The sequence below is a fragment of the Cherax quadricarinatus genome, chromosome 14, assembly GCF_038502225.1.
Source record: "Cherax quadricarinatus isolate ZL_2023a chromosome 14, ASM3850222v1, whole genome shotgun sequence".
Lineage (NCBI taxonomy): Eukaryota > Metazoa > Arthropoda > Malacostraca > Decapoda > Parastacidae > Cherax > Cherax quadricarinatus.
In genome coordinates, this window is record NC_091305.1 from 20,584,883 (window position 1) to 20,609,984 (window position 25,102).

General features: G+C 40.0%; 1 protein-coding gene across 1 annotated transcript in view; it reads left to right on the forward strand.

Moving 5' to 3' along the window:
- The first annotated feature begins 673 nt into the window (after window positions 1–673).
- The window catches only part of LOC128698753 (vinculin-like), a 194,596-nt gene continuing 170,167 nt past the window's right edge, over window positions 674–25,102 (forward strand). The window contains exon 1 of the mRNA XM_070085025.1: window positions 674–838. Coding sequence (XP_069941126.1) covers window positions 782–838 — 57 coding nt within the window. The 5' untranslated portion in view covers window positions 674–781. The remainder of the gene's footprint in view (window positions 839–25,102) is intronic.

The window sequence follows — 25,102 nt, forward strand, 5'->3', positions numbered from 1 at the left end:
GGCACTGTTCTTTGATTTTCTCTGAGTCTGTATATTGCCTGATGATGGAATAAAGTTGAGTTATCAACTAGTGAATAAATGATGTGTCAAATAGCAATGCTGGTTTTCATCTTCCTTAAAAGTACCATTTTTATCAACATTATATATATCACATTATGGGACCAATGGAAATAAGCCTATAAAAAGTAACTTTATTTATGTACAAGGATACATAAGTACAATTATCATACACAGTATAACAAAATTACTTAGGATAACCCAAAAAAAAAGTCAAGTGACTTCTTTCCATTGGGATCCAATAATGACTGCTTACTTATCCTATGTTAAATCGTCATCATTTCTCACTGCTGTATGTATTAACTGATTACGTGTAACCAGCAACGCTGTACATTCTTTATATGTGAAATATTTATATGTTGTAACCTAAATAAACATCTTACTAAGCCCTGGTGAGGAGTTACTATTTCCGATGCTGGGTTCCAGCACTGCCGGATCTCTCTGGATAAAACACTCAGGGCTATTATATTTAAAGAATATTTCAAGCAAAAATGGATATGTTTACCAAAAATGCATTTAACATAATTCCTGTCATAAGTTGCATATAAAATCTAGATTTTTTGTTTTTAAAAGAGTATTGTTGTAGTGATGAATGCTAACCAAAACAAGGGTGCCGCAGTGATAAGCTCAGTCGAGTGTGTTGAGTTAGTGAGTGAGGGTGTACGCTGCTCTCCTGGAGGAGTAAATGCTTATTTTCTGCACGTGTTAAACACAGACCGCAAATATGCCTGTGTTTCACACCAAGACAATCGAGGGTATCTTGGAGCCCGTGGCCCAGCAGGTAAGAAGTGTCTCTACCTCTTGTCACGTTGTCTTGCCGGCGGCGGCCCAGTTGATTTCAAGACAGTCGTGACAACGTCTTCATGTGTCATGTTTAGTGGTGATGGTCACCTCATGGGAGGTGCCGTGGTGCCAGTGAAGGGCTCTTCATCCAGGGAGTTGCAGCTACCCTTCACTCTTTTGGATCAAACCTGAGTGCCTCTTAGTCTCCAGGCGCTGTATAACTCCAAAGTATTTAGCGCTTGCCCATAACTATACTGATAATAATGATGGTCATCATCCACCACGTTAGTTAGAATGCTGCTGCTTAGATATTCAGTGTAACCAGTAACTTTGTTGACATTTCTTTTATTATTTAAGTGCAACACTTCTACATTTTACATCGTGCTTTTGTATACTTTACTGTCAGTGTCACCATATATATCATGCTTTTGTTTTCCATTTTTAAATTTCTGTGAAACTTCTGCATTTAAGTGTGTGTACTACAGTAAACAATGGCAGCTGATGATTTTCAGCTGATATATATTTCTTTTTCATTTTTATATAATGTCCCTGTAATGCTGTTGTAAAATGTTTTAACTTTTGTACAAAATTTGAATAAAAACTTGCACTTTGGTTACCATTTTTTCTTTTAACTAGTTGTATTTCTCATGTGATAAAATTAAAATTCTGGAGCTTGTTTTTGGTTTACACATACTGTTCAACTCTGTTGTGTTTTATACCCAGCACTTATTTGTGGTATGTATTGTTTTGTCAGACCACAAATTTGTTGCAGTAATTTTTATTTAGGGGCTTCGGGCCCCCTTGCCCTTTCTTGGCACTGCCCCTGAACGACAGTTATCTTTACAGCCTTATCAACTAGTTGTTTTTTCTTTCACTGGTCTGGTGCTCCAGCCACGCCCCTTCCTCTCTTATTGCTGCCCATGACTCATAGTGTTTACCTTCTCTTATCTACTAGTTCCCAAGCTCTCACCCCTGATCCTTCTCCTACCTTTCCTGGTTCCTCTTCCTACTTGGATTCTACCTGAAATGTGCTCCATGGGTCAATGCCCCTGCAGCCGCAGCCCAGTCCCAGACCAGGCCTTCCAGTAGCTGGCATGATCAACCAAGCTCTTGGTGCTAGCTGCATGAAGTCCAGTAAAGTCCACCACAGCATGATTTATCAGGAATTGATTTGAGAAACTTGTCCAGTTCTCTCTTGGAGACAGCCAGGAGTTTGTTGGTAAACCCTGTTATGTTTGAAGGGAGGGCATTGAAAAGTTTTGGCCTGTTCGCATTTATTGTGTTTACCCTTCCTTTGGTCCTTAACATTCAATTTCTGGTTCCTTTCTCTTCTTTCCCTGATCTCTCTTTCCTTCTCGGGTCCCTCTTTCTTCTTTGCTCTCTTTTTTTCCTTTCTTCCCTGGTCCCTCTCCTTCCCTTGTTCTTCCTATTTCTTCTCTGGTCCCTCTCTTTCCTCCTCTGGTCTTTTTCCTTTCCTAGTCCATATTCTTTCCTTCCTCATCTTGTCCATATTCTTTCCTTCCTCATCTTGTCCATATTCTTTCCTTCCTCATCTTGTCCATATTCTTTCCTTCCTCATCTTGTCCATATTCTTTCCTTCCTCATCTTGTCCATATTCTTTCCTTCCTCATCTTGTCCCTGGACTCTCTTATTCCTTCTCCCATGTCTCTCCTCCTCCCTTCCCTATTCCCTTTCATTCCTTCCTTCCCTGTTCCCTTTCATTCCCTCCTTCCCTGGTCCCTCTCCCTTCTTCAATGGTTCCTTTCCTTCCTTGTCTGAACATAACATAGCTGCTGTATCAACTATGCACATTTTATGAATTTTATTTCAGTGAACTGTTTAGTGTTTTCAGCAGTAACAAATGGGTTGATCAAGCCTTGATTCACCAAGAGGCTTGGTTCGGGATCAGGTCACAGGGACGTTACCCTCCTAAAGCATCCTTTAGATATTTTATAGCCTCTGTAATGTCATCCTGTTATACGAATTGGTTTGCAAAAAGGCATTTCTGCTCTTGTATTCCAATTACCATCTTGTCAGCTTCTTTCTTTCATCAGAAAACTTATATTTACTTGCTTCACTCAGAATGATGCTACAGATTGTAGCTCACTAAACACTGCCACACTTTTTTTGCCAGATTAAGCAGATGGGTTTCCTATTTATACACAAAAAAATATATACTTCCAGCCTGTGTTGAATGCTTCCTGTTCACTATCTACTATACTTCAATTAACTCATTTCTAAATTAAAATGAGTAATATAATTTTTCCTTTCCAGAATTGGCACAGTAAATGCATAAATAAAAGCCAGAATGATAACAAATTCCCACTACAGACAGCACACTCCACCAATATTCAAAACTCTAAACCTACTCACAATACAAAACATCCATACTTATTACTTCACCTACTACATACATACAACACTTAACTCTGACATAAACCCTCCTCTCAAACATCTTACCAAGCTCAACAGAACACATGACCATAACACAAGGCACAGATCACTCTTTGATGTTCCTCGTGTCCATCTCACGCTATTCAAAAACTCAATGCACATAAAAGGCCCTAAAATCTGGAATTCATTACCTGTGAATATAAAAGAAACACTGTCTGTTTATAAATTCAAGTCTCTTCTCAAAAATCACATACTTACCCACAACTAAATAAATACTGAATAATTGTATCTCATAAATTGTATCTCATTATTGTATCTTGTTATTGTATCTCATAAATGTCAACCTGTGACCCAATCATACTTTGTTACTATTTAACTTCATTACCTAACAGAATACTCCATTCTACTGATTACACAGCAACACAGTAAATGACCATATGACCTGTCTTTGTAATACTCATTTGTACTAAATTGTTATCTGTTTTACAATAATTTTTGTACTACTGAATGTATCATTGCTTAGTTAATCTTAAGTTAATTTTAAGCCTGCCCATAATGCTCTGCATACAAGGGGCTTTGGCATGCTGCACTTTAAAAATTGTATTCCTTGTACTTCTCTGTATCATGTTCAAATTAATAAATAAATAAATAAATAAATAAGGTAACTTCAACAATATTCCCTCTTCTGAAATTTGTGTAAGAGGTTGATGTGCCTAGGACTAAAGCACCATAGAGTTGAATAAAGGCAGGTAAATTATAGAATCATGCATTTGCATATAAATGTTTAGCCATGACTTATATAATGATCTTTGGGTACCATCACCAGTGTGTAATCTACAGTGGCATCACAAGCTATGAGCCAAAGGCAAGTTAAACTACTTAACCTCAGTCACCCCACCACGTCACATGCAGAAATGCCAGTTAGACATTTTATGTTTAAAAATATTTTTCTTGCTAGACACAACTGTGAACCACATAAAATTCTTTAGTATTCTGCAATTTGTATCTCTGATATAAATAACAGTTTGAACGTGTTTCTTTGTTACTTTGTAAATTTAGTTTTTTCGTGGCTTATTTTAATTAAAAGAAATAGCATTGTTACAAGATTATTTTAAAAATTAATTGCAAATAAATTGGGTCTAAATAATTAGTAATGAAGTACAATAATTAAAAGAACTGGAGCATGTTTCATATTTATACATGTAGCATTGGTAATGATATTTCTGATAGCTAAATCCTGGTTAGAGGACTCCTTTATCCATGCAATAAACAAATCAAGTGACAATTAGTATTGTTCAGAATAGCTTCATTGGTGTTTAGATTTCCACTTATGTCAAGTCCTTTACTTTTATAGCAGGTAACTAATCTTTCCTTTACCAGAATGTTACACACCTGCCCAGTATCGATTGACTTGAATATTGTGGCAAATGGCTTGCACAGATTTTTTGTTTCCTCTTTAAAGACCCATGAAGAGGGTTTACTTGGTCTAGTTTCCTTGAGGTATCTAGCTCGCACAGTAGGTTCCTCACCTTTTCTTTGGTCATACTTATTGTATCCAGTACTCATGGGTGAACTCTACCTCTTTGGCTCTGTGGTAACATTCTTATTTCTTGCAAGAATACCTCCTTAAATTTCCTATGAAGCTCCTTACTCTGTATGTACTCACCTGTATGTGGTTACAGGTGTCAAGTCTTAGCTCCATGCCCCACCTCTCAATTTACCACTTACCAGATTCACTCTCCTAACCTCATTGGCCCTACTGTACCTGTTCCTAAAACTATGTATGGAGCTTTCCTTCACTTTTCCTGATCACTCTGAGAATAAAGAAATACTTCCTAACATCCCTGTGGCTCATCTGAGACTTGAATTTCCAGAGGTGTTCCTGAGTTGCAGTTTCTTGTCTTTCAAACAGCCTGTCACTGTTTACCTTATCAGTTTCCCTGGGTATTTTGTATGGTATCATCATCCCCCTGGTTCTTATGTCCTCCAATGTTGTTAGGTCCAGTATTATTAGCCTCTCCTTGTAATTCATGCCCCATTGCTCAGAAACAAGCCTTGATGCATACTTCTTCGCTTTCTCCAGTTTCTTAACCTGATTTTTTCAGATGGTGGTTCTGTACTGGTGCTGCATGCTCCAAGATGGTTCTGATGTATGGGTATGGTGTGTGGAGGGGGGCGACCTTGAGTATTGTGGATACTTCATGCCATAGGTCACACTTCAAATATACATGGTACATGCTGTCTCTCTCTAATACCTATGCTTGTAACTGGCATGAGTGAATAAGGAAACCAGGGAAAAGCTCCTACATCATAATTACCCCCAGCATACATTTTATTAAATAAAAATTCACAATACCATGGCTGGAACAATTCACTAAATGCCTGCACTTAGGAACCTTAGGTTGACATTTAAGTCCCTCCAGGACCATCGTCAAATTACAACTGAATGAGAAAGAGATGGAGAAGGCCAGAAGACTGTCCTTGTATGCTTTTTTCTCTTGGTTGTCAATTGACAATGTTAGGGACTGGAATGTCATCCTAAGGTTCTTCACATAAATGTGGGTTTTCTGGTGAATATAATTTATTGCATTAACACATTAATTTACATAAAATGTAATTAAACAAATTTAACTTCCATGACAAAAGCATACAGTGGGATCAGATTAACCATGTCCTAAATGAAACAAATTGGGGAGATATTCTAAACAACATGGATCCAAACCTTTGCTTAGAAAAAATTAACTCTGTGGTACTTAAGGTATGCTCAAGGCACATTCTCCCAAGGAAAAAGATGTAAACTAGAAAGAGGGAGATGCTTCCTTTACAGGTGATGGCAAAGAACCACAGCGTTGCTGAAAGGGGCCAATAAATCTGAAATACAGAAGGGACAGTGCAAAGAAACAGAAAATATTGAACTTAAGCTTAAGGAATCATATCGTAGGGGTTCTTAAATGGAGATATCGAGGGTTGAAGGTAGACACACTTGTTGGATGGTAACATATATTGTCAGACTGAGATGATGGGAACTGGAGCCCAGCCTTGCCGTGTACTAGCCTGGATGGTCTACCGCTGAGTGAGAGGGAGGCAGAGGTACGAGCCTACACATGCGCATCCCGTGACGTCACACAAAGTCACAGGCCTAAAAGGGATCTCCTATCTAAAGCACATGGATGATACTATATGCTATGCTATATAACACAGGGATCAGCAACTATGCTGACAGCTCGGTCATGTTACGTATGTCGTCTCGACATACACTACTATCTATAGGCTGAACAGGCAGGCGGATCTGGGCTGATTCTATACATTAACAAATTCATATATAACTTAGAACTAATGGATGGTATCATAATGGTTGTTAACAAAATGAGTTTTACGTAATGGGTGTTAACGTAATCACTTTTAACGTAATGCATTACAAACTATGAGAACAAATCATTATACAATATGGATGGAATTGATCAATTGATCTGTATTCATGCACTCTAGAAACACAGGAAGAATTTAAAGCCATGAATAAAATTAAAAAAAAAAATATATAATTCTTTTCCTATGCCAAATCTAAGGCAAAAACCACATCCATTATTGGGCCCCTGCTTAAACAAGATGGGTTTCACATAGATGACAGCAAAGAAGTGTGAGATACTGAAGTCTCAATGTGACTGAGCATTTAGTGAGCCGTTAACCAGTCTAAGGGTTGACAATCTAAGTGAATTTTTTATGACTGAGACTCAAAATTTCTGATATAATCCTAATACCACAGGGCTTTCTAAAAGTAATAAATGACACACCCATGCATTCTGCTCCAGGCCCAGACTCGTGGATCTGTCCCAGGCCCAGACTTGAGGAACTCCGTCTTCATCAAGAACTGCAAGAAACCCTTTTTGCATGCCTTAAATATTCTAGGGAGAGAGAGCATAAACACAGGGGTGATTCCACAGTCACTAAAAACAATAGATATAGCCCCACTCCTCAAAGGTGGCAATAAAGCAGTTGCAAAGAATTACAGACTGGTAGCACTAATGTCCCACATTAAAATCTTTGAAAGGGGTTCTGAGAAGTAAGATCGCCAACCACTTGGATACTCATCAGTTGCACAACCCAGGGCAGTATAGGTTTAAAGCAGGTTACTCCTGCCTCTCACAGCTATTGGATCACTATATGATCTAGGATGCATTGGAGGACAATCAAAATGCACATGTAGTATACACAGACTTCGCATGAATCTTCATATGATTTTCGCTCACCACGAGGCAGGGCCAAAATGACATGGGTTCGAATCCTTGGCTAGTCGCAGTGTTATTGATTCAATACCACTCGTTCGTGGTAACAGTAATATAAATACTGCTTGTGGAGGCTAGTACACCAAATGGGGATTAGAATGAAATTAGCTCAGAGGCACCCACACCACCATATGTCCTCAGATCAAGGTAAAACACTTAGCTCTGCTGGGTGCTTGATTCTTGTAGGATTGTGTGGTCCAGTGGGTTAGAGCATCATGTGATTGTCGCTCACCACAAGGGAAGGCCAAAACGACATGGGTTCAAATCCTCGGCTAGTCACAGTGTTGTTATTGATTCAGTACCACTCGTTCGTGGTCACAATAATATAAATACTGCTTTTGGAGGTTAGTACACCAAACGGGGATTAGAATGAAATTAGCTCAGAGGCACCCACACCACTGTATGTCCTCAGATCAAGGCAAAACACCTAGCTCTGCTGTGTGCTTGATTCATGTAGGATTTTGGGGTCCAGTGGTTTAGAGTGGTTGGTTATATTATCAAACACAACCTTTATGGAAGGTGCCTTGTTGTTGGTGAAAGACACTTTATCTAAGGAAATAGCCATCATGCCCTTCGTGGATCAAACCTGATTACTTCCTATTCCTCAGGCACTGTATAACCCTAATGGGTTTAGTACTTCCCCGTGGATATTAATGTGAAATACATATTCGGGTCTGAAGTTGACTAGGTTATTGGTTTACTATATACAAGAAAACATTCCCAGTCTCAACCATTTGCTTCTCATAAAGTAAGCAATACGAGGTAAGGTAGCATTTTGGCTTGTGCAGATATTTCGCAGAATTACCTAAATAGCATTTATTGAAGTATAATCAGACACCACACTCGGCGAATAGTGAACAGGAAAATGAGTGGAGGAGGGGGGGGGGGAACAGTCGGTCAGACAGACATCTACCCTGCTGCAAGGCTCATCTGAAATTTTTATTGGACTAGAGTTTTCGGGGAATAATTAACTAGAGAAACTGCAAAAAAAAAAAAAATACTATAAACTATTCTTTCCCCAGTTAGTTTTGCTTCTCCTCTAGCCACTCCTTTGCATTGTTCTGTTGTTTCAAGTCCTCATCTTTACCTCTGCACTTTCTTCTGAGCTATAGTTTCCCTCCATGGAGCTTGTCCGGCGCTTGCCCTGACCTTGTGATGGTGCAAGCAGTGGGCGGCCGACCACACCCATTATTTCCACTCGGTTTTATTAGACCGTGTATATTGACCTTGTGTGTTGCTCTGTAGCCTCCTTCCTTTATATTTTTCTGTTGTTATACCTGCACGAGATTTGTGCCCGTATATTTTTACATCTCCCTTCCAAGGGAGGGGATGGGGGTGCCTCGATACTGATGAAGGACTGTAGCCCAGTAACTGCAATTACTCGCCTCTGGGATCGAATCTTAGAACCTCCCACTCCCTAGGGGCTGTATGACCCTTAAGAGCTAAACGGTGCCCCGTAGCTCGATTGCTAGCACACATGGCTCACACATTGAGGTTCTTGGTTCGATTCCCGGTACTGGTGGAAACATTAACATGTTTCCTTAAGACACTTGCTGTCCGTGTTCACTTATCAGTAAAATATGTACCTGTGTGAACATGTATTCACTGGAGCGGATGAGAGAGAGAGAGAGAGAGAGAGAGACATGATAATATATACCTGGAAAATACTCGACGGCCTGGTCTCAAATCTGCCATAACAGCATACTGGAGTGAGAGAAATGGGAGGAAGTGTAAAATAAACCCAGTGAGGAGCAGGGGTGCGGTGGGGACAATAAGGGAACACTGTATCAACATCCGGGGTCCCAGACTATTCAACATCTTACCAGAAGATATCAGAAACACGGCTGGGACAAGTGTAGAAGCCTTCAAGAGGAAACTGGACAAGTATCTTCACCAGGTGCCAGACCAACCAGGCTGTGATGGATATGTGGGGCAGTGGGCCTCCAGCAGCAACAGCCTGGTTGACCAGGCAAGCATCAGACGAGCCTGGGCCATGGCCGGGCTCAGAGAATAGATTAACTCTCGAAACTCTTCCAAGGTATATCAAAGGTGTGTGTTAGTCGATTGGTGTGGGTCGCATCCTGGGGACAAAATTGACTTAATTTGTCCGAAATGCTCTGCATTACTGGGAGCACCTGGAAGCACTTGACTTGTCCTCACTGGAACGCAAGCGAGAGAGATATATCATAATATACACCTGGAAGGTGCAATCACTCCATACGAAAGCAAAAGACTTGGCAGGCGATGCAAGTAGGGGCGTCACTGGTACACTAAGAGAAAACGCAATAAGTGTCCGGGGCCCAAGACTGTTCAGCAGCCTCCCACCAGCAATACCGGTAGACCCCTGGCTGTCTTCAAGAGGGAGCTGGGCAGATACCTAAAGACGGGCTGTGGTTCGTACGTTGGACTACGTGCGCCCAGTAGTAACAGCCTCGTCTACCTAACCTAACCGGGTTAGGTTAGGTAGACCGCAAGTTAAAAGTTAGTTCTCAGCGCAGACTATGAATACTGCGGTAGACCGCACGCTAAAGTAGCACCAAAAAATCTATTGTGCTGAAGGACGGAACGAAAGTCGCGTTTTCGTTTCTACTTTATCTTTGTTGGGCGTTGTTGCACTCGTGGCATTGCCGTTCACGTTTCAAAAATACACAAGTTCCTTCTTCGTAAATCTGAGGTGAGAGCTACTGTGAACTGATTGTTGTATTGGTTGTGACCGTGTTGATTGGTTGAAGGTACTCACTGTGACCACTTTAAGCGGAGAGAGTTCTAAGCGACATAATAAAATAAGTTAACAAAATTAAGAATTTATGGGGCTGATAATGGTAGATAATTTGAATCAAGAGGACCAGGGATAAGGATGCTAGGAAATACGTCTTCAACATGAGGGGTAGCTAAAAAAAACCAATAAGGCTGGTCAACATAGTCTAATAGGGTAATTAAAGCAGGTGCTTTGTTGCTGGTGGGTTCATGATGCGAGGAATTGGAGCTACCTTCTCTCTCTGATCAAACCTGATTACCAGGTTTTCATGGGATTTTCAAGGTAATATATAGCCCATGCAGGTTTAGCAGTTTCTCATGAATATATATTAGTACGGTAAACTGGGTCAACAGTTAAGTCTACCCTCTCTCCTGCAAACAACTGGACATGTTCCAATGGCCTGGTGTCTGTCTCTTTCATTGTGTTTTTTTTAAGCCCTGCCAACACATTCACTCCAGCTCATTTCCTCTTCCGTTGATTTTTTTTCTCCTTCCGTTCAATCTTTTAACTCCATTGCTTCCCTCCCCCTCGGTCCCAGCCTTCCTGCCATTCAGGAGGCGGCCACGCCCTTCCACTCACAACAGAACCTCTAATTTAACTCTTTACTTTAGATACCACTGGTGTTCAGTGGTGCGGACCCATTACAATCTCTGCCAGATATTAGGTCTTTATTGTTCCCACAATTAATTTTACAGTCCAAGAGCAATCCTACCACAAGATCTGTACCCTTCATAGGTGAATTAATGCCACAGAAGTGCTGTTGATTCGAGTAAGTGGAGCTGTCCTTCCCTAACTTGTATTTGATTGCCTACCTTTCCCCCAGGCGCCGTGTAACCCTTACGGGTTTAGCGTTCCACTATGAATGTAATGTATATAATCTTTAATATATGTATATTATTTAAACATATCAGACCAGAAGAGGACTCGAACCTGCGTACTCTGCATCAAAGTACACAGTACTTATACCATATCGCGTCACGAGTGATATAGTATCGCTCGTTAGGCCAAAACATACAAGAGAAAGAAATAGGGACCATGACGTGACGCCTGATCAACTAGGCTGTTACTGCAAGCCGTACGCAATCCAGTGTACGAAGCACAGCCTGGCTGATCGGGGACTGACTAGGTATCTGTCCGGTTTCCTCTTGAAGGTTAAGCCACTCGTGGATAGTGCCCAAACGTAGGTTTGAATCGTGCTGGATGCGCTTATGTAATATATATATTATTGTACCCACGAACGAGTGGTATTGATCAGTAACAACACTGCCACTAGCCAAGGAGTCGAACCCATGCTGCTTTGGTCTGCCTCATGTTGAGCGAAAGACAGATGACGAGAATTGTGGTCCCGTGGACTACAGCATCATCTGTCTTTCGCTCACCATGAGGTGGGCCAAAGCAGCATGGGTTCGACTCCTTGGTTAGTGGCAGTATTGTTATTTATCAATACCACTCGTTCGTGGGTACAGTATATATATATATATATATATATATATATATATATATATATATATATATATATATATATATATATATACACCTTTAGCTCAAGTACTTTCGCACTTCTCAGTGCATCATCAGGAGCTATGCACTGTTGCAAGGTTGGAACTGAAGGAGTGAGGGGAAGTTCTCACTCCTTCAGTTGCAGCCTTGCAACATTGCTTAGCTCCTGATGACGCACTGAGAAGTGCGAATGTACCTGAGCTAAAGATTTCCACCCCCCCCCCCTGTGGCTTGTCTTGCATAGTTAAGATCGCCTGTCTGTGATTGTTTATATATATATATATATATATATATATATATATATATATATATATATATATATATATATATATATATATATATATATATATATATATATATATATATATATATATATATATTATATATATTATATATATATATATATATATATATATATATATATATATATATATATATATATATATATATATATATATATATATATATATATATATATATATATATATATATATATATATATATATATATATATATATATATATATATATTTCTCACATCTCATGTACTGTAGTACTGTATATGCCATCTGTATATCAACACTGTATCTCTTAAACCTTTTTGTACCATATTATGTAATAAAATATACCTATTGGTAAAAAAGAATGAAAAGATGGTGGTAGGGGAAGTGGAATATTCAGATGGCTTCAGGAAGAAATCCAATTATTCTTCCTTGAAGCCTTTTTATCCACTTCTCCGAGGCTATGGGTCCCACAATTTACACCAGAGGTCAACCCCATATATATATATATATATATATATATATATATATATATATATATATATATATATATATATATATATATATATATATATATATATATATAATATATATCCTAATGAAACTGAGGCAACAAGAGTAAGGAGATTTATCGTCTCTTCCAGCCTGGGAATCGAGCTTAGGCCCTTTCTGTTTTGAGCCTTTACTGTTGAACAGCCAGTTCCTCAGGTGCTACATGACCCCTGTGGATTTAGTGCTTTCTCATGAATAATACTAATAGTAATCGACTGCCAGGATCATTAGCATTGAAGCGACTGTGTGTAATTCAGACTAGTGGTGGTCTAAGTGGTATTCATATGTATGTTGAGTACAGTATACAAATCACTCTACGGTGATTTTTTTTATTAAAACAAATTGAATACACCAGCAGTATGCTGGTATGACAAGACACAGGATTTTTTTTTTAAATTGCTGGTAAGGGGCTCTGGTTCCAAGGAATTGGACTTGTCCTTCCCATCATTGGATAGAACCTGATTGGCTCCCATCCTCAAGCTCTGTATGACTCCTACGGATTTAACGTTGCCTCCCTAATATAATTTTACATCGTAATGAAATCTGTCAACCTGTGCTCTGGAAGTCTTCAGTTTGACAGGCTCAGGGTTCAGCACCTGCCGGAGTTTACAAGGTTTCGTTCCAATAAAGCAAGAATTAATTGTTAAGGAATTCGTGAAAGTACTCTGGTATTTTGCCACGAGAGTACTTTGTATTTGGTGCGAGTGGCGAGCCAACTACAAATGCTTTACACACTGGTTTGTATATTGGGTAATACTTTATTATATAGTGATGATCACCCACACCCGTCGTTACTCTTCCCACACAATAGATGCAGCAACATGTACAACCTTGTGCACAACACCACTACGCTCCTATATTATTTTGTATATCTCATTATGCATGTACCCTAATTGGGGTCTTGCGCAGGTCATTGTGTTTAACTTTGTATTTATCGACATTTTGAAGTTAAATATTAATTGGTTCCTTCCGGTCGGTAACCACTTTATGAAATATTTTTTAATGGATCTTCTGCGCTGCTTCTCTGAACGTAATTTGTAAATATAGCTTATTCCCTGAACTCATGTTATTTTTTTCCTATTTTATGAGTTCAGTCTTTCTAGAATCCATTTTAAATATTTTTAGCCGATTTATCCTAATTGGTGTTTTACGGACATTACAACACTGTTGTCTGTTTCATTTTTTGTCTAACGACCTATTTATTACTTATCGTGTTTTTTCCTCTTCAGATGTCTTATTTGCTTATCTAATGAATTTTACCAGGGTTTTAGCAGAAAAAAAATGCTCTTTAGTTCATGGGGTCTTGCCTTTTATTTTTTTTACATGCACAATATTTGTCATTTTTCATATATCTGTTAAGGTGCTTGGTAGTAGTGAAATTTGGCAAGTATTGTAGTGTGTAGTTTATTTCTTCCGTACATTCCTTTGATACCCAGGATGACACCTTATTTGGTTCCACTTCTTTATTTTGTACTGTGTGTAATAGTAATTTCTTTACCTCGTCACCGATTATTCCAGTGAGCACTCATTTGACTAGATGGTCCAAATTAAGTTTTTTTTTTTTTTTAACATTTCTTTTCATTTAATATATCTCATTTAATTTGCTTTTTCCTAACTTTAATGGAACGTTTAGGTTCAGCTTGCTTTTTTTTCCTACCCGTATTCCTGTGTTCGAGTTTTATTCTTCACACCTTTTTACATTCCACTCTGCAGAGCTGTATGACCCCTGTGGATTAGCACTTAGTTTTGTTTATGATAATAATAATAGTACATTCTAATTTGTTTGACTCCGGTAATCTTGTGCGGTTAGGTCGATTCCTTACACCCGTCACCGGAATTTACCTGTGACGGGGGTCAAGCATTTTCATTCAGGTAGCCCAACCTGAGGCCACGTTTGTTACTAGTTCCTTCATTATGAAGGTGGTGTGGCACTTTCTCATGTTGGGTTGTTACTCCGGACCACAGCCTGGTTCACTGCGGGCCACACCCTTGGTGCACTCCTGTGTGCCAATACTGGCGCACTCCTGGGTGGCACCACTAGTGCAGCTCTCGGTGACACCACTGGTGCGCGCCTGAGTGACGTCACTATTGCACTGCTGGGCGACGTCATTGGTGCACCACTGGCGCACTCCTGGGGCACTGTCAGGCTGGAACTGTAATATCCTAAATCCGCTGGTGACTTAATTCCTTAATAGACCAAATATATACTGAATATAACTCATCGTACTATAAAGAAATGGGACTGTATTACTGGTAACTGGGGGGAGTGAAAAGGAAAATATCTGGACTCCTCCCAGTCTTGCCAAAGTTGCAGCCCAAGAGAGTCCTTTCCTGTCTCAAAAGAATTCTTGCTACATCCCTAACTAAATATAACGAATCAGATATGTCCTTGTACATATGTCAGAGTTTTGGATTAATAAGATTTGCCTTGGGGATGGGGTCTAAAACACAGATTAACATTTAACATAGCTGGAGTAACATCACACACCACCACCCAGAGTACACTTCTGGACTACACCATTGGCACACCTTGCTAGTTACTGTGGGACACGCTCCTAACGCTACAAAGCCACACTCCCTGACACTACGGACCACACTCCTGACACTACAGACCACACCCCAGACACTCAGGGCCACACCCTGGCGCACTTCGGGTGAAAAACACTAAAATAAGCCGCAATAAGTGTGGGTTGGCGTCATGTATGTGTGGAACGCGGCAGCTCTCCCCAGCAAATCCCCGGACTGCGATGTGTGGGAAATGTTACTCAAGCCTCCCAGGCATGTCAGTGAGCCCTATGACTGAGCAGCCTCAACGCCACCACCTTCACTCTTAAAATTGATTATTTATTAACCTGTGGAAAAGGACACTTGTTTACGGTTCAAGACATATTTACAAGTGTCGTTTTCCACATTTTCGGTATCATACTATTACAACCTTCACTACCCTGGCTTCATAACACGTTTTAAAAACAAATTACTATAATTGCCTAGTTATTGTACTTGCCATGTACATCTTGCGTGAGAGAAAATGTCTTACTGTATTCTGTTCCACCTTCCTTTAAACTCGCCGCATGAACTATCTGAGGATTTATCACTTGTGAATATAATAATAGTAATACTGGATGTTATGAAGCATTTCATCAGTCTCAAGGTGGTAAGTGGAATGAGCCGGATAAAAATATGCGGAGGTTAATTATACAGAGCTTGGATGATACTTCCTCTAGCGCTCCTCCCAGCCCTTTCTAATTCTCCCTCTGTTGTCCACTCCACCCTTGTTACTCTATAATTCTGCACTATCTCCTTCTCCGATGCGCTGTATGACCCTTGTAGGTTTAGCGCTTCTTTTTTATAATTCAAGAGTAGATAAGGCCAAAGAGTCCAGGAACAATTAATACAGGTCGATAGGATAAGATGCAGGTCCAGCTACGAAACATTCCCTGCAAACATCTCGGTGAGCACTTTTTATTTTATGAACGTCATTATAAACGCCTTAGTTCTGTTGGATTCTTACCCCGGTATACGCTTCACTCTATATACTCTACGATATCATTGTATATATACATTTTATAACCCCTGTGGTTTAGCGCTTCTTTATTATTATAATTACATTTTATAGCCAATCTTCGTCGTTCATACCCATCCCCGTGGAGACCAGCATTGATGCGCATGACAGGTGGCTAAGACCAGTGTCTGACTGCAGGTTACTAGGGGTCAAGACCAGCGTCTTACTGCAGGTTACTGATATTCTCTTCACAAAAATAATTTATTAATGTCAGCTGATCCATATTTGGTGATAATTCTAACTAGTTGATTTTGAAGTTCACTGTATGCCAGAGGCTGTATGACCATTTCGGGTTTAGCGCTTAAATTGATGGTGATGATAATGTATGATAAAGGGGTGCAGGACTCTGCAGTGTGAATGATTTTTTTCTAGCGATAGGAAATAGTGCTTGGGTTTAGAGGCCAATTGCCAGAGAAAAGCTGGGGTCTCGCGTAATTCAAATCTTCAGTTATACTTTAATCTCGAGTCAAAGATTAAAATAAACTACGTATATATGCTAATATATATGACGGAAGTCAAAAGCGTCCTGATGGAGCCACTATGCTACCTTGGAAGGATGGAAAACAGATTGCCTGGGACTACACCTGTGCCGCCACATTGGCAGACACCTACTTGCCATACTCCGTAGTGGAAGGGGGTGGAGTTGCCAGTCACAGGGAGACCCAGAAGATCCGCAAATATGAAGACCTTCCCCCTTGATATAACTTCATCCCAATAGGGTCGGAGACCCTTGGAGCATGGGGCAAGTGTGCTCTAAAGTGCCTCAAAGAGCTGGGTGAAAAGCTCATCATAGAAACCAAGGACCACAGGGTGACCAGCTTCCTCTTTCAGAGACTCAGTGTTGCGATCCAGAGAGGAAATGCCTGCAGCATTCTGGGCATGCGGCCCACCGCCGGGGAGCTGGACGAAGTATTCGAGATGTAGCTCTGAGATATCTATGTTGTTTTACTTTCTATTGTATCTTTGTGAATGTTTTGTCAATGTATTCTGTCTTTAAATAAAATATATATTAATTAAATATAGGGGGTGGTAGGAGAAAATTCTCAAGCAGCTTCAGGGAGAACCTTGAGTTTTCCCTGAAGCAAGTTTATTCTTTTCTCTGAGGATGAGGGTCCCCAGGACAGTTCTAGAGGTGGTATATATAATTTGTGTATGCAATAATTTCGCAAAAATAATTCTGAATCTAACGAGAAAAATATATTTCACTGTGTTTGTTTAGTATTAAATTATTGTAAACGTATCTAAAATATATTTAGTTGGATTAGGCTAAAATAAATTGCGCTTGTTATAATAAGATAGGTAAGTTTTCAAAGATTCTTTTGGTGCAAAATTATAAATTTTTACATTAACATTAATGAAAAATGTATCTTTAAACGTATAATAGAAAATTTTAGAAAGGACTTAATTTTAAACGAGTTTTTGCTAATTGACCAGCTTTACCTACTACACTGCTGTATAGCCCTTGTGGCTTAGCGCTTCTTTATTATTATAATAATACCTACTACACTACTATGAGTGTTGTGTTGTAATATCGTTGAAGCCTCATTGATCCTTGTAGGTTTAGCGCTTCTTTTTTATTATAAAGCCGCATTGTGGTAATACTCCTAAATATATTCTGGTGCAGTTTTGTAGATGCATAGTAGAGCAAACGCGGTTTTGTTTACTTCGATCAATGGGAGTGTGAGGTAATACTAAATGATACGGACTTTTGCAACACAAAACTCCGACGATCTTGTGTGGTGCAGTGGCAGTAGTGACGTCACTGTTGCTCTTCATGTGCATGTACTGGAGTTTCTGCTTCGGTATTAACTCATGTCTTCATGTGTTATTTTGAAATGTTTCTATTTCAGTATATACTCTTGTCTCCGTGTGTTTATATTAAGTTATGTTTTTACGTCAATATCCTCTAATCTGTCATGTGTAGTTCCTAACTATACTTCCAACACCAGAGTAAAATAAGCTTGCGCTAAAGTGCAGCATTTTTTAATGAGTGAATTACCCAGGAGTGATAAGCATCTCACGTTCATCATTGCTTAATGTGCAAGTAAAATGCGACTTACGGGTACTGAAAAACATAAGTAATATCCTTACATACAAATGATTCCTTTTAGTCGTGGGGAAGAGCGGTAAGCCCTCGAGTCATTTAACACCTGGAGAATGAGACGCAGATTTGATCTAAGGAAAGGGAGGGTAGCTTCAGTTCTCTGACTGAAAAGCCCTTCATCGGTATCAAGGCACCTTCCTTGAAGGGACATACAGTTGTACTTTGTATAAACGTAATATTGTTTAACAGCAAGTGGGAGTTCACATGACCTACCAAATTTAAATTGAATGTTATAAGTATTTATATAAACTACTAACCTCATTCTAGGGTCTTCACTTACGGGGTCTGGTTGCTAGACATTGTGTAACAATTTAACTTAAGAGTTTGCAACCCATTCTCATACCTTTAGTGTTGTTCGTCCCCATCTTAACGTTTTTTTTTTTTTTTTTTTTTTTTTAATTATTCTTGGTATCGCTACCCTTTTTCTCCCCTCAAGGAAGGTTCCTTGATGTTGGTGAGGGGCTCTTGATTTAGGGAATTGGATCTGTGCACCAGTTCCCCGAATTAAGCCTGAATGCCTTCCACATCCCCCCCCCCAGGCGCTGTATAATCCTCCGGGTTTAGCGCTTCCCCTTGATAATAATAATAATAATAATAATAATAATAATAATACCCTTTTTCTTTTATTTTGCTTATATCTGGTCGAGTATTTTTCAGGCTTATGTAACCTAACGTAAAAAAAAAACATTAAGAACTTTTTTTTCGTAATTTTGCACAAGGCGTTAAGACACTGACATTAGACACCTTGTAAGAAAAATTATTATTTTTTTTTTCACATAAAATTACCGTAATAAAGCTGGTTTCTTTTTCTGTCTCATAAACACGCTAGATAACAGGGATATCTTGCTACTCCTACTTACACTTTGGTCACACTTCACAGACACGCACATGCATATATATATACATACATCTAGGTTTTTCTCCTTTTTCTAAATAGCTCTTGTTCCTCTTTATTTCTTCTATTGTCCATGGGGAAGTGGAAAAGAATCTTTCCTCCGTAAGCCATGCGTGTCGTATGAGGCGACTAAAATGCCGGGAGCAATGGGCTAGTAACCCCTTCTCATGTAGACATTTACTAAAAAAGAGAAGAAGAAAAACTTTATAAAACTGGGGTGCTTAAATGTGCGTGGATGTAGTGCGGATGACAAGAAACAGATGATTGCTGATGTTATGAATGAAAAGAAGTTGGATGTCCTGGCCCTAAGCGAAACAATGCTGAAGGGGGTAGGGGAGTTTCGGTGGAGGGAAATAAATGGGATTAAATCTGGAGTATCTGAGAGAGTTAGAGCAAAGGAAGGGGTAGCAGTAATGTTGAATGATCAGTTATGGGAGGAGAAAAGAGAATATGAATGTGTAAATTCAAGAATTATATGGATTAAAGTAAAGGTTGGATGCGAGAAGTGGGTCATAATAAGCGTGTATGCACCTGGAGAAGAGAGGAATGCAGAGGAGAGAGAGAGATTTTGGGAGATGTTAAGTGAATGTATAGGAGCCTTTGAACCAAGTGAGAGAGTAATTGTGGTAGGGGACCTGAATGCTAAAGTAGGAGAAACTTTTAGAGAGGGTGTGGTAGGTAAGTTTGGGGTGCCAGGTGTAAATGATAATGGGAGCCCTTTGATTGAACTTTGTATAGAAAGGGGTTTGGTTATAGGTAATACATATTTTAAGAAAAAGAGGATAAATAAGTATACAAGATATGATGTAGGGCGAAATGACAGTAGTTTGTTGGATTATGTATTGGTAGATAAAAGACTGTTGAGTAGACTTCAGGATGTACATGTTTATAGGGGGGCCACAGATATATCAGATCACTTTCTAGTTGTAGCTACACTGAGAGTAAAAGGTAGATGGGATACAAGGAGAATAGAAGCATCAGGGAAGAGAGAGGTGAAGGTATATAAACTAAAAGAGGAGGTAGTTAGGGTAAGATATAAACAGCTATTGGAGGATAGATGGGCTAATGAGAGCATAGGCAATGGGGTCGAAGAGGTATGGGGTAGGTTTAAAAATGTAGTGTTAGAGTGTTCAGCAGAAGTTTGTGGTTACAGGAAAGTGGGTGCGGGAGGGAAGAGGAGCGATTGGTGGAATGATGTGAAGAGAGCAGTAAGAGAGAAAAAGTTAGCATATGAGAAGCTTTTACAAAGTAGAAGTGATGCAAGGAGGGAAGAGTATATGGAGAAAAAGAGAGAGGTTAAGAGAGTGGTGAAGCAATGTAAAAAGAGAGCAAATGAGAGAGTGGGTGAGATGTTATCAACAAATTTTGTTGAAAATAAGAAAAAGTTTTGGAGTGAGATTAACAAGTTAAGAAAGCCTAGAGAACAAATGGATTTGTCAGTTAAAAATAGGAGAGGAGAGTTATTAAATGGAGAGTTAGAGGTATTGGGAAGATGGAGGGAATATTTTGAGGAATTTTTAAATGTTGATGAAGATAGGGAAGCTGTGATTTCGTGTATAGGGCAAGGAGGAACAACTTGTAGGAGTGAGGAAGAGCCAGTTGTGAGTGTGGGGGAAGTTCGTGAGGCAGTAGGTAAAATGAAAGGGGGTAAGGCAGCCGGGATTGATGGGATAAAGATAGAAATGTTAAAAGCAGGTGGGGATATAGTTTTGGAGTGGTTGGTGCAATTATTTAATAAATGTATGGAAGTGGGTAAGGTACCTAGGGATTGGCAGAGAGCATGCATAGTTCCTTTGTATAAAGGCAAAGGGGATAAAAGAGAGTGCAAAAATTATAGGGGGATAAGTCTGTTGAGTATACCTGGCAAAGTGTATGGTAGAGTTATTATTGAAAGAATTAAGAGTAAGACTGAGAATAGGATAGCAGATGAACAAGGAGGCTTTAGGAAAGGTAGGGGGTGTGTGGACCAGGTGTTTACAGTGAAACATATAAGTGAACAGTATTTAGATAAGGCTAAAGAGGTCTTTGTGGCATTTATGGATTTGGAAAAGGCGTATGACGGTGGATAGGGGGGCAATGTGGCAGATGTTGCAGGTGTATGGTGTAGGAGGTAGGTTACTGAACGCAGTGAAGAGTTTTTACGAGGATAGTGAGGCTCAAGTTAGAGTATGTAGGAAAGAGGGAAATTATTTCCCAGTAAAAGTAGGCCTTAGACAAGGATGTGTGATGTCACCGTGGTTGTTTAATATATTTATAGATGGGGTTGTAAGAGAAGTAAATGCGAGGGTCTTGGCAAGAGGCATGGAGTTAAAAGATAAAGAATCACACATAAAGTGGGAGTTGTCACAGTTGCTCTTTGCTGATGACACTGTGCTCTTGGGAGATTCTGAAGAGAAGTTGCAGAGATTGGTGGATGAATTTGGTAGGGTGTGCAAAAGAAGAAAATTGAAAGTGAATACAGGAAAGAGTAAGGTTATGAGGATAACAAAAAGATTAGGTGATGAAAGATTGGATATCAGATTGGAGGGAGAGAGTATGGAGGAGGTGAATGTATTCAGATATTTGGGAGTGGACGTGTCAGCGGATGGGTCTATGAAAGATGAGGTGAATCATAGAATTGATGAGGGGAAAAGGGGGAGTGGTACACTTAGGAGTCTGTGGAGACAAAGAACTTTGTCCTTGGAGGCAAAGAGGGGAATGTATGAGAGTATAGTTTTACCAACGCTCTTATATGGGTGTGAAGCATGGGTGATAAATGTTGCAGCGAGGAGAAGGCTGGAGGCAGTGGAGATGTCATGTCTGAGGGCAATGTGTGGTGTGAATATAATGCAGAGAATTCGTAGTTTGGAAGTTAGGAGGAGGTGCGGGATTGCCAAAACTGTTGTCCAGAGGGCTGAGGAAGGGTTGTTGAGGTGGTTCGGACATGTGGAGAGAATGGAGCGAAACAGAATAACTTCAAGAGTGTATCAGTCTGTAGTGGAAGGAAGGCGGGGTAGGGGTCGGCCTAGGAAAGGTTGGAGGGAGGGGGTAAAGGAGGTTTTGTGTGCGAGGGGCTTGGACTTCCAGCAGGCATGCATGAGCGTGTTTGATAGGAGTGAATGGAGACAAATGGTTTTTAATACTTGACGTGCTGTTGGAGTGTGAGTAAAGTAACATTTATGAAGGGGTTCAGGGAAACCGGCAGGCCGGACTTGAGTCCTGGAGATGGGAAGTACAGTGCCTGCACTCTGAAGGAGGGGTGTTAATGTTGCAGTTTAAAAACTGTAGTGTAGAGCACCCTTCTGGCAAGACAGTGATGGAGTGAATGATGGTGAAAGTTTTTCTTTTTCGGGCCACCCTGCCTTGGTGGGAATCGGCCAGTGTGATAATACTAAAAAAAAAAAAAGCTCTGGTAAGTTGGAGCATGAGGACAAGTTGGCTAAACTCTCCGCAGTCATCTGGAAGCCATACGGGGGAGTGGTACCAGCTTGCATAACAAATACAGCCGTCGCAGTTTTATTTCAATCCTTGACTCGGAATTCAAATATAGTTGAGGGTTTGAAGCAAGTAAGAAAGCAGCCTTAATCCTTGCAAATAGGTCATTAACCGTAACACGCTATTGCTCATCACCGAAAATCCTTCTCTCCGCGGACTCGTGTAGTCTTCTTGCGTACAATGTAAAGAGCAATGTTGTTGACAACGGGTGGCACTTGCTAACAGGTACTGAAAGCGGGGTCGCCCACGCAGCTGCATTTTCTAAGAATTGTATTGTGCAGTCAGCGTCCCCGCCGGCCCAAATTGGGCTTATAAAGACCTCACCATTATTGTTATTATATTCAGGGGGGAACTCCGTAGAGGCCGTATAGAGCCTGAGGAATGGGAATCAGTTAATAAAGTTCGATCTAGGGACAGGGAAGATAATGCCTTCGTTCAAGAGGCCTTAAACAACATCAGGGCACCCCTTTGAGGGGATAAAGCGGCAGTTAAACTACCTTTCAAAAATTACTTATAATGAATATATTAGCATTGAAAAAGCTTTCGTTATTTCTCTCAGTCAAGCGTTTCAAGGTTCACTAGGCAAGATAACTAACAGTAATTTAATATTGACCTTGCCAGGCTGCCGGGCAGACAGTGACCTCATGACTTATAAAAACTACCAGCATGATAATGAAACTGCCTGTCGTACACTGAACACTCGGCACAACAGTGAAGTCATCCCTCTCGTGCAACACACTTGGCACAACAAAGAAGTCACTCCACGCTCACTTGACGCACTTCTTTATATTATATCTATCAAGGATCTAGAATATTGTTAGGCATTGACGACACCATTCAAAGCAGGAGAGAGATCAGAGATAGGAAGGCTGGGAGAATATTGAAGTAAGGAGATCTACAGCCCGCCTAGAGCCAATGAAGTTTTTAAACTACTGGGAATGCCTCAAAGTACTAATGTACTCTGGAGTGAAGAAGAGAGTGATGTCTGATAATATATACGTTGAACATGTGCACTACCACTACTGAGCGTGAGATATGAGAAAGTGTAAAATAGACTCGGTGAAAAGAAGGGCCTCATGGGCACAATAAGAGAGCACAGTATCAATAACCGTTGCTGAAGATTCTATCTGCCATGAGTCAGCGCTGTATGACCCTTGTAGGTTTAGCGCTTGGTTTTGATTATATTTACTATGATCTGATACCAGAAGCATTATCGGAACAAGTGTAGAAGTTTTCAAGAGGAAAACTGGATTACTACCTCCTCTAAGTGCCAGATCAAATAGGCTGTAATGACTCTGGGCCAGCGAGTCGTCAACTGGAAAGCCCTGGCCCTCGGTTGCGAGGGTAGAATAGTTTGAAACTGGTCACAGTATGTCGTAGGTGAAAACTATGGATGGCACAGCTGTATAGCCCTTGTGGCTTAGCGCTTCTTTTTTATAATAATAATAATAATAATATGGATGGCACAGTGACAAAATTTTAACGATACCGATATTTTTTCTATATTTTTTTTTATTTTTAAAATTATAATGAACAGTCATTATATAAGGGAACTTAATTTCTCTGAGATGTCATTACTCATTACTTGGCCAGTTGTGTTAGTTACTGGTTGTCAAAAGCATTTGTTAATAGTGTGTGCGCGAATGTATGAGTAATCTTCACAGTCGTGAGGTAATGTTAATGTTGATGTTTTTAAGCACCCATGTAATATTAATAATTTTAAAACGTATCGGCCGTTTTATCACCGATATCGTAGAAATGGCCGATATCAATACATTGACACGTCCCTAGTAAAAACACTTAACCGACTTCAAGGTCCTCCCCCCCTCCCCCTTCACTTGAAGGAAGACTAGTGAATAAACTCAATTTATACACAGAGGTAGATTGTATGAATGCCATTCATAGTTGGAGAAATACTTGCTCTATAAATAGGGGCGGTTGTTATGTACATCACATTACAATTTTTTCTCTGTAAACTTATGATGAATGTTTATACTCCTGGCAATTTATGTGCCTGCTGTTCACGCTGCTTGAAGGAAAGACGAGAAGAGACTTAGCACGAGGTCTTCTTACACATGCTCACTTATAATTTAAACTTCTGGCTCGTACGATTTATATTAAAGATGAACGGTATATGACATGTTAGATTTTTTTTAATCTTTATTACTTCATGCAAGAGGCTTGAGTCTGCAGTGGCATCTCTGGTGCCTTTAATAAGGGACAGAAGAGGTGCCTTGTTGCCGGAGAAAGGATCTTGATACATGAAACTGAAGCTGTTCTATCTTGGATAAAACTTGATTACATCACATTAACCGTGGAAATAATGGTCTGTGTGTGTTGCAGGGGTCGTATCATAGCTCCTGGCCGCCCCTCTTCACTGGTCGCTACTAGGTCCACTCTCTCACTGTTCCATGAGCCTCATCATACCTCGTCTTAAAGCTATGTATTGATCCTGCCTCC